The sequence below is a fragment of the Nerophis lumbriciformis genome, linkage group LG33, assembly GCF_033978685.3.
Source record: "Nerophis lumbriciformis linkage group LG33, RoL_Nlum_v2.1, whole genome shotgun sequence".
NCBI lineage: Eukaryota > Metazoa > Chordata > Actinopteri > Syngnathiformes > Syngnathidae > Nerophis > Nerophis lumbriciformis.
Genome location: NC_084580.2, coordinates 20,953,901 through 20,964,662, shown reverse-complemented (window position 1 = coordinate 20,964,662; position 10,762 = coordinate 20,953,901). Strand labels below are relative to the sequence as shown.

The following is a 10,762-nucleotide window of genomic DNA, read 5'->3' as shown; positions in this document are numbered from 1 at the left end:
GCGCGCTCCAGCCAGCAAGCGAGGAGGCTGCTCGTGCTCGTGCTCGTGCTCGCGGACAAAGAAAGCAAGAAGAAGAAGAAGAGACTTAAATAAAGAACGATGAGGGACAGCAGTATTCCACGCATCGTGGTCATTATCGCGTGTGCGGTGCTTTTCGTGGCCGTTTTGGTGGTGAACGCCTTGGCGGGATCGGGCAGAGGTGAGCAGAAACATGTTTTTTTTGATGTCTCGTCCCCACTCCCACTCCCACGTCAAATGTATTCAGCTGCTTCGTGTCAGTCCGTGACGTTTGTCCACGTTGTCAAGTTCGAAAGCGTGCGACTTTGTCTGGGGGACGCCGATGACGTCACTGTGGCATTCCAAAGTTTTTTTTAAAGGACGCATCGTCCAAAATCACATGAGCTCTGATTTTGTCGTGAAATGGTCGCCTTTCCATCGTGGGCGTGAACAATTCCACCCTTGAATCGACCAGGGTTTCAAACTGTTCGTGGACAAATATGTGTGACCTCGTAAAGCATACTTGCCAACCCTCCCGAATTTTCCGGGAGACTCTCCCGAAAACCTCCCGGGACAAATATTCTCCCGAAAATCTCCCGATTTTCAGCCGGAGCTGGAGGGGGCGGACCTGAATGAGGACATCCTTTTTTCACTACGGGAGGACAACCGGGTGACAAGAACTAAATCATCCAGACTAGAGATAAATTGTATTATTATGTTTATCTTACCTAAAAATAAATATATTTATTAATTACAAAAAAAAAAAACTAAATACATTTTTACTATATTTAGCTGAAAACATCAAAATTAATTGCATTTTTATTTGTATTTTTTCTGACTCCTTAATACATCCAGGCATTAGAATTATACATTAAAATAAACATTTGAAATAATGAATTTTAAATGATCATAATAATTCATTTAAAATGACCATATTTAATTATTAAAATAATTGCTTGTTTATCAACAACTTTAGCATTTTATTCATTACATTTTGAAGCTCTCAGAAGCCAAGTTATGTTATATTCCTTAATATTTATTTATGCAAGTTTGAAGTATCAATTATCTAAACACAGTTTTATTTGCATATTTTCAGGATGTAGATATATATATATATATATATATATATGAAATACTTGACTTGGTGAATTCTAGCTGTCAATATACTCCTCCCCTCTTAACCACGCCCCCAACCACGCCCTGCCCCACCCCCGACCACGCCCCCGCCCCCCACCTCCCGAAATCGGAGGTCTCAAGGTTGGCAAGTATGTCGTAAAGTCTGTTCTACATTGGCCTTGTCAGAGATGTGACGTTCACGAACGAATCGAGTCTTTTAGAACGGCTCTTTATAGTGTGTTTAGTTGTGAGCCGTTCATACAACTTCCCACCGGACTAGAACATTTAGCTACTTTTGTATGTTCAAGCCTAAAAATCATGGTTTGTGATGCTCTATTTTGCCAGTTAAAGGCCTACTGAAACCCACTACTACAGTCTGATAGTTTATATATCAATGATGAAATCTTAACATTGCAACACATGCGCAATTTTAAATTTTGCGCGAAATATCCTGCTGAAAACGTCCCGGTATGACGTCACGTCACGGATTGTGGAGGGCATTTTGGGACAGCACGGTGGCCAGCTATTAAGTCGCCTGTTTTCATCGCTAAAATTCCACAGTATTCTGGACATCTGTGTTGGTGAATCTTTTGCAATTTGTTCAATGAACAATGGAGGCAGCAAAGAAGAAAGCTGTAGGTGGGAAGCGGTGTATTGCGGGCGGCTGCAGCAACACAAACACGGCCGGTGTTTCGTTGTTTACATTCCCGGAAGATGACAGTCAAGCTTTACCATTGGCCTGTGAGACTCTTACCAGGAGGACTTTGAGTTGGATGCGCAGACACGGTACCGTGAGTACGCTTCCAAACATTTGATCGCTTGCCCGTACGTGCGTGCCGCTATGTGCATGTCACGTACGTAACTTTGGGGAAATATATGTGCTGTATGAACTTTGGGGAGGTGAACGGTACTTTGGGCTGTGGGATTGAGTGTGTTGTGCAGGTGTTTGAGTTGTATTGGCGGGTTATATGGACGGGAGGGGGGAGGTGTTTGTTATGCGGGATTAATATGTGGCATATTAAATATAAGCCTGGTTGTGTTGTGGCTAATAGAGTATATATGTCTTGTGTTTATTTACTGTTTTAGTCATTCCCAGCTGAATATCAGGTCCCACCCGCCTCTCACAGCATCTTCTTCCCTATCTGAATCGCTCCCACTGCCCTCTAGTCCTTCACTCTCACTTTCCTCATCCACGAATCTTTCATCCTCGCTCAAATTAATGGGGAAATCGTCGCTTTCTCGGTCCGAATCGCTCTCGCTGCTGGTGGCCATGATTGTAAACAATGTGCGGATGTGAGGAGCTCCACAACCTGTGACGTCACGCTACTCGTCTGCTACTGTGGTGACCCTCGCCCCATCCTTGTTTGTGAATGACTGAGCAATTCATGGAAGCTGCTTTTATACCCAATCATGGCACCCACCTGTTCCCAATTAGCCTGTTCACCTGTGGGATGTTCCAAATAAGTGTTTGATGAGCATTCCTCAACTTCCTCAGTCTTTTTTGCCACTTGTGCCAGCTTTTTTTGAAACATGTTGCAGACATCAAATTCCAAATGAGCTAATATTATGTTGTTATTTACCATTTACACAAAGTGCCAACTTCACTGCTTTTGGGTTTTGTATATTTACAAAACCAATTTAACGTAACTTTGTCTAATCAACAGAAGAATAAGTGCTTAGTACATTTTAGCAAAACGAGATGAATGTAGAACCATGTTTACCGAAACAGAAAGTAAATTTAAGCGAATTGTCAGCAATCAAATTAGGGACCTGTTTTAAAATGGTTCTGTTTAGATGTGTCCGATAATATCGGACTGCCGATATTATCGGCCGATAAATGCTTTAAAATGTAATATCGGAAATTATCGGTATCGGTTTCAAAATTATCGGTATCGGTTTCAAAAAGTAAAATGTATGACTTTTTAAAAACGCAGCTGTGTACACGGACGTAGGGAGAAGTACAGAGCGCCAATAAACCTTAAAGGCACTTCCTTTTGCGTGCCGGTCCAATCACATAATATCTACGGCTTTTCACACACACAAGTGAATGCAAGGCATATTTGGTCAACAGCCATACAGGTCCCACTGAGGGTGGCCGTATAAACAACTTTAACACTGTTACAAATATGCGCCACACTGTGAACCCACACCAAAACAAGAATGACAAACACATTTCGGGAGAACATCCGCACCGTAACGCAACATAAACACAACAGAACAAATACCCAGAATCCCTTGCAGCACTAACTCTTCCGGGACGCTACAATATATATACACCCCCCCAACCACCTCAACCTCCTCATGCTCTCTCAGGGAGAGCATGTCCCAAATTCCAAGCTGCTGTTTTGAGGCATGTTAAAAAAAAAAAAAGCACTTTGTGACTTCAATAATAAATATGGCAGTGCCATGTTGGCATTTTTTTCCATAACTTGAGTTGATTTATTTTGGAAAACCTTGTTACATTGTTTAATGCATTCAGCGGGGCATCACAACAAAATTAGGCATAATAATGTGTTAATTCCACGACTGTATATATCGGTATCGGTTGATATCGGAATCGGTAATTAAGAGTTGGACAATATCGGATATCAGCAAAAAAGCCATTATTGGACATCTCTAGTTCTATTATCATTTATATGCCAAGTTATTGCATAACGTTTTTAAGCCTAATTGCTCATCCCTAGTGTGCTTTTGCACTTTGTTACTCGAAACATTGCGGAATTGTTCAAAATGTGCACTTTACGCTCTACTGTTGCTTAGTTTTGAGTAACTAACTACAAACCCCGTTTCCATATGAGTTGGGAAATTGTGTTAGATGTAAATATAAACGGAATACAATGATTTGCAAATCCTTTTCAACCCATATTCAATTGAATGCACTACAAAGACAACATATTTGATGTTCAAACTCATAAACTTCATTTTTTTTTGCAAATAATAATTAGCTTAGAATTTCAAGGCTGCAACACGTGCCAAAGTAGTTGGGAAAGGGCATGTTCACCACTGTGTTACATGGCCTTTCCTTTTAACAACACTCAATAAACGATTGGGAACTGAGGAAACTAATTGTTGAAGCTTTGAAAGTGGAATTCTTTCCTATTCTTGTGTTATGTAGAGCTTCAGTCGTTCAACAGTCCGTGGTCGTATTTTACGCTTCATAATGCGCCACATATTTTCGATGGGAGACAGGTCTGGACTGCAGGCGGGCCAGAAAAGTACCCGCATGCTGTTGTAACACGTGCTGAATGTGGCTTGGTATTGTCTTGCTGAAATAAGCAGGGGCGTCCATGAAAAAAGACGGCGCTTAGATGGCAACATATGTTGCTCCAAAACCTGTATGTACCTTTCAGCATTAATGGTGCCTTCACAGATGTGTAAGTTACCCATGCCTTGGGCACTAATGCACCCCCATATCAGTTTGAACATCAAATATGTTGTCTTTGTAGCATATTCAACTGAATATGGGTTGAAAAGGATTTGCAAATCATTGTATTCCGTTTATATTTACATCTAACACAATTTCCCAACTCATATGGAAACTGGGTTTGTACATTCCAGTAAAACGGTCAAACAGTATAAGAATGTATTTTGTGAAATGATGAATGCATAATAATCGTGAAAACTGTGAAAGGGTGATTATCAATCAGGCTATAATGGCATTCCTCATCATCTTCACCGTGGACTTCTGTGACCCAGGGATTTCAAAAGTCTTGACAAGGACCATCCTGACACTACTAAAATGTGTCCAACCTGCTTTATTCTGAAAGGTAACCCTTGTCGACGCTTCCACCTTGCAGGTCCCTTCCATTTCTCAACAGGCAATGTGTCGGGCCGCTATGAGACGGACATCACTCCCGCCAGCTGGACCTTCTCCATCTGGGGTGTCATCTACACCTGGCTCTCCTTGATGGTCATTTATCTGACTTTGTTTGTGTTCCGAGGGTAAGCAAAGATGCACAGTGGACTTATTCCCAAGGTGCGTCTGAACATATTTGTCTCTTTCCACAGATCCTGGGCTCAAAGTCTGTTGCCTTACACCTTCTACGGCTGCTGGGCCGCCAACATGCTGCTGAACATGATCTGGCTGCTCCTGTGGGACCGGGAGTATGTGGACCCTTTTTACAAACCCCCGTTTCCATATGAGTTGGGAAATTGTGTTAGATGTAAATATAAACAGAATACAATGATTTGCAAATCATTTTCAACAGTTGAATATGCTACAAGGACAACATATTTGATATTTTTTTGCAAATAATCATTAACTTTAGAATTTGATGCCAGCAACACGTGACAAAGAAGTTGGGAAAGGTGGCAATAAATACTGATAAAGTTGAGGAATGCTCATCAAAGACTTATTTGGAACATCTCACAGGTGTGCAGGCTAATTGGGAACAGGTGGGTGCCATGATTGGGTATAAAAGTAGATTCCATGAAATGCTCAGTCATTCACAAACAAGGATGGGGCGAGGGTCACCACTTTGTCAACAAATGCGTGAGCAAATTGTTGAACAGTTTAAGAAAAACCTTTCTCAACCAAGGAATTTAGGGATTTCACCATCTACACTCCGTAATATCATCAAAGGGTTCAGAGAATCTGGAGAAATCACTGCACGTAAGCAGCTAAGCCCGTGACCTTCGATCCCTCAGGCTGCACTGCATCAACAAGCGACATCAGTGTGTAAAGGATATCACCACATGGGCTCAGGAACACTTCAGAAACCCACTGTCAGTAACTACAGTTGGTCGCTACATCTGTAAGTGCAAGTTAAAACTCTCCTATGCAAGGCGAAAACCGTTTATCAACAACACCCAGAAACGCCGTCGGCTTCGCTGGGCCTGAGCTCATCTAAGATGGACTGATGCAAAGTGGAAAAGTGTTCTGTGGTCTGACGAGTCCACATTTCAAATTGTTTTTGGAAACTGTGGACGTCGTGTCCTCCGGGCCAAAGAGGAAAAGAACCATCCGGATTGTTATCGGCGCAAAGTTGAAAAGCCAGCATCTGTGATGGTATGGGGGTGTATTAGTGCCCAAGACATGGGTAACTTACACATCTGTGAAGGCACCATTGATGCTGAAAGGTACATACAGGTTTTGGACATATGCTGCCATCTAAGCGCCGTCTTTTTCATGGACGCCCCTGCTTATTTCAGCAAGACAATGCCAAGCCACATTCAGCATGTGTTACAACAGCGTGGCTTCGTAAAAAAAGAGTGCGGTACTTTCCTGGCTCCGCCTGCAGTCCAGACCTGTCTCTCATCGAAAATGTGCGGCGCATTATGAAGCGTAAAATACGACAGCGGAGACCCCCGGACTATTGAACGACTGAAGTTCTACATAAAACAAGAATGGGAAAGAATTCCACTTTCAAAGCTTCAACAATTAGTTTCCTCAGTTCCCAATCGTTTATTGAGTGTTGTTAAAAGAAAAGGTGATGTAACACAGTGGTGAATATGCCCTTTCCCAACTACTTTGGCACGTGTTGCAGCCATGAAATTCTAAGTTAATTATTATTTGCAAAAAAATAAATAAAGTTTATGAGTTTGAACATCAAATATGTTGTCTTTGTAAAATATTCAACTGAATATGGGTTGAAAAGGATTTGCAAATCATTGTATTCCGTTTATATTTACATCTAACACAATTTCCCAACTCATATGGAAACGGGGTTTGTATATACTGTATATATGTATGTATGTATGTGCGTGCGTGTATATATGTATGTATATATGTATGTATATATATATGTATGTATGTATGTATATTTATGTGTATGTATATAAATATATATATATATACTGTATGTGTGTATATATGTATGTGTATATATATATGTGTATGTGTATGAAAATGTATAGTTGTGTGTGTGTGTATGCGTATATGTATGTGTGTATATATATATATATGTGTGTGTGTGTGTGTGTGTGTGTGTATGTATATATATATATATGTGTGTATATATATATGTATATATATATAATGTGTATATATATATATATATATATATATATATGTGTGTGTGCATATATATATATACTGTATAATGTGTGTGTATATAGTATATATATATATGTATATATATGTAATGTGTGTATATATATAATGTGTGTACATATATATGTGTGTGTATATATATATATATATATATATATATATATATATATATATATATATATATATATATATGAATGTATGTGTATGAATATACAGTATATAGTTGTATGTGTATGTGTAAGTATAGTTGTGTGTGTGTTTGTGTGTGTGTATATATATATATATTTATATATATATTATATACACACACGTGTGTGTGTGTATATAAAATGACCACATTGTTGTTGTAACAACTGTTATAAACTCGGCTCCCAGTTTGATTTATGTTCCATCTCTTTTAGGTTGATGCTGGCTGCACTGGTCGTCTTGATCCTGGTATTGGTGTCCAGTTGCAGCGCCTTGAGCGTCTGTTGCTTTGCCACGGACTATTATGGGCTGTGGCTGAAGACCTACTACCCTAAAGATCTGTCCTGTCTCAGAATCCTGGTAGGTCAACCTCGGTAATGAAGCTGTTGCCATAGCGACCAGTGCATTATTGTCTTCTGAGACGGTCGTACTTGATGGCCCTCATTCACCTCCTCACAAATATATGAACATTTTACAGTGTTTGCTAACTTCAAATAATAGCTTTAAAAGGGTTTAACTGTACATTAATTACACCTGGTACGTGTCTGTTAATCCCACAAATTAGTCCCCGTCCTTGTGGAAGATGCTGTCAAAAGAACTGCTTCCAAGACGGAGCTGGGAAAGGACCCGAGAGACAAGATTGTAGACTTACACAAGACTGGGGTGGGCTCAAAGGCAATTAACAGAAACTCGCTGAAAAAGAGACCTCTGGTTGGTGGAACGATACGGAAATGGAACTAATACAAGATATCAGTCAATTCCCTCTTTCTGGAAGTCCAGGCAAAGTTCCAACGCATTTCCGACTTCCACGACTATATCTCTATATCGATGGCATGGGAATAAAACAGACGTAGTCATCAAAAGACAAAGCTATAAGATACAAAACGATCTCAGTCCATGATGAATTCATGTACAAACCCCGTTTCCATATGAGTTGGGAAATTGTGTTAGATGTAAATATAAACGGAATACAATGATTTGCAAATCATTTTCAAGCCATATTCAGTTGAATATGCTACAAAGACAACATATTTCATGTTCAAACTCATAAACATTTTTTTGTTGTTGCAAATAATCATTAACTTTAGAATTTGATGCCAGCAACACGTGACAAAGAAGTTGGGAAAGGTGGCAATAAATACTGATAAAGTTGAGGAATGCTCATCAAACACTTATTTGGAACATCCCACAGGTGTGCAGGCAAATTGGGAACAGGTGGGTGCCATGATTGGGTATAAAAGTAGATTCCATGAAATGCCCAGTCATTCACAAACAAGGACGGGGCGAGGGTCACCACTTTGTCAACAAATGCGTGAGCAAATTGTTGAACAGTTTAAGAAAAACCTTTCTCAACCAGCTATTGCAAGGAATTTAGGGATTTCACCATCTACGCTCCGTAATATCATCAAAGGGTTCAGAGAATCTGGAGAAATCACTGCACGTAAGCAGCTGAGCCCGTGACCTTCGATCCCTCAGGCTGTACTGCATCAACAAGCGACATCAGTGTGTAAAGGATATCACCACATGGGCTCAGGAAATCTTCAGAAACACACTGTCAGTAACTACAGTTGGTCGCTACATCCGTAAGTGCAAGTTAAAACTCTCCTATGCAAGGCGAAAACCGTTTATCAACAACACCCAGAAACGCCGTCGGCTTCGCTGGGCCTGAGCTCATCTAAGATGGACTGATGCAAAGTGGAAAAGTGTTCTGTGGTCTGATGAGTCCACATTTCAAATTGTTTTTGGAAACTGTGGACGTCGTGTCCTCCGGACCAAAGAGGAAAAGAAGCATCCGGATTGTTATAGGCGCAAAGTTGAAAAGCCAGCATCTGTGATGGTATGAGGGTGTATTAGTGCCCAAGACATGGGTAACTTACACATCTGTGAAGGCGCCATTAATGCTGAAAGGTACATACAGGTTTTGGAGCAACATATGTTGCCATCCAAGCAACGTTACCATGGACGCCCCTGCTTATTTCATCAAGACAATGCCAAGCCACGTGTTACATCAACGTGGCTTCATAGTAAAAGAGTGCGGGCACTAGACTGGCCTGCCTGTAGTCCAGACCTGTCTCCCATTGAAAATGTGTGGCGCATTATGAAGCCTAAAATAGCACAACGGAGACCCCCGGACTGTTGAACAACTTAAGCTGTACATCAAGCAAGAATGGGAAAGAATTCCACCTGAGAAGCTTCAAAAATGTGTCTCCTCAGTTCCCAAACGTTTACTGAGTGTTGTTAAAAGGAAAGGCCATGTAACACAGTGGTGAACATGCCCCTGTGCCAACTTGTTTGCAACGTGTTGCTGCCATTAAATTCTAAGTTAATTATTATTTGCAAAAAAAAAAATCAAGTTTATGAGTTTGAACATCAAATATGTTGTCTTTGTAGTGCATTCAACTGAATATGGGTTGAAAGGGATGTGCAAATCATTGTATTCCGTTTATATTTACATCTAACACAATTTCCCAACTCATATGGAAACGGGGTTTATAGGTCTGACAGTTTTTTTTTAAATTAATTAAACTTGATATTTATTGTTTTTTTTACAAGGAACAAATATACATCGACGTGATGGAATATACAAATATAGGTATCTAAACTCAAAAATAGAAATAAAGGAGAATAATTACATTTTGTTTATAAATAAATAAATAATCATAAATAAACCAAACAATGCTTTTTCAGTCCAGTAGGTGACTTATCAAAACCTAACCATATGAATTCTGGAACGTTCATGTCAGTAAAAACTTAGACCACTTTTCCTTCCTGTGTGTGTTTTTTCCTGTTTGGGGAAATGATTGATCTTCCTTCAATAACAACATTTTGTGCCCATCAATGAAAACTTGGAAGGTCCAGAATGGTTTGGCTCTCTACACCACCTGGACGGCCATCGCTTCTTTGATCAACTTCACTCTGGTTCTTCAACTGTGGGGCGTGGTCAGGAGCACGGCAGCAACAGTGTCTCTCTGCATCCTGTTTGCTGAGCTGGTTTTATGGTAAGCGGACCAAAGAGGTCCAAGACTTGGTATTGTGTGGTGAAGAATCTTCTTTAAGTAGTAATACTGTATTTTCCGGACTATAAGCCGCACCCACTAAATCTTAGAAGAAAAAAACATGTTTCCATATATTAGCCGCACCGGGCTATAAGCCGCAGATATACCGTATTTTTCGGACTATAAGTCGCAGTTTTTTTCATAGTTTGGCCGGGGGTGCGACTTATACTCCAGTGCGACTTATATATGTTTTTTTTCCTTCTTTATTATGCATTTTGGGCCGGTGCGACTTATACTCCGAAAAATCCGGTATGCATGAAAACACTCCTACAGACATCACACATGCGACATTTTAGTCAGTAAGAATTGTTGTAGTTATATTGTAAAACTTACAAACGTTGCTCGGAGTGACGAATGAAGAATCCGTACGAGTAGAAACGCTATAGATGACTAGAAGACGGCATCGCACTTCTAC

General features: G+C 40.3%; 1 protein-coding gene across 1 annotated transcript in view; it reads left to right on the top strand.

Moving 5' to 3' along the window:
* LOC133575802 (uncharacterized) overlaps window positions 1-10,762 on the top strand; it is a 44,144-nt gene continuing 33,382 nt past the window's right edge. The window contains exons 1-5 of the mRNA XM_061928653.1: window positions 1-199; window positions 4,911-5,055; window positions 5,122-5,217; window positions 7,507-7,651; window positions 10,145-10,290. Coding sequence (XP_061784637.1) covers window positions 100-199; window positions 4,911-5,055; window positions 5,122-5,217; window positions 7,507-7,651; window positions 10,145-10,290 — 632 coding nt within the window. The 5' untranslated portion in view covers window positions 1-99. The remainder of the gene's footprint in view (window positions 200-4,910; window positions 5,056-5,121; window positions 5,218-7,506; window positions 7,652-10,144; window positions 10,291-10,762) is intronic.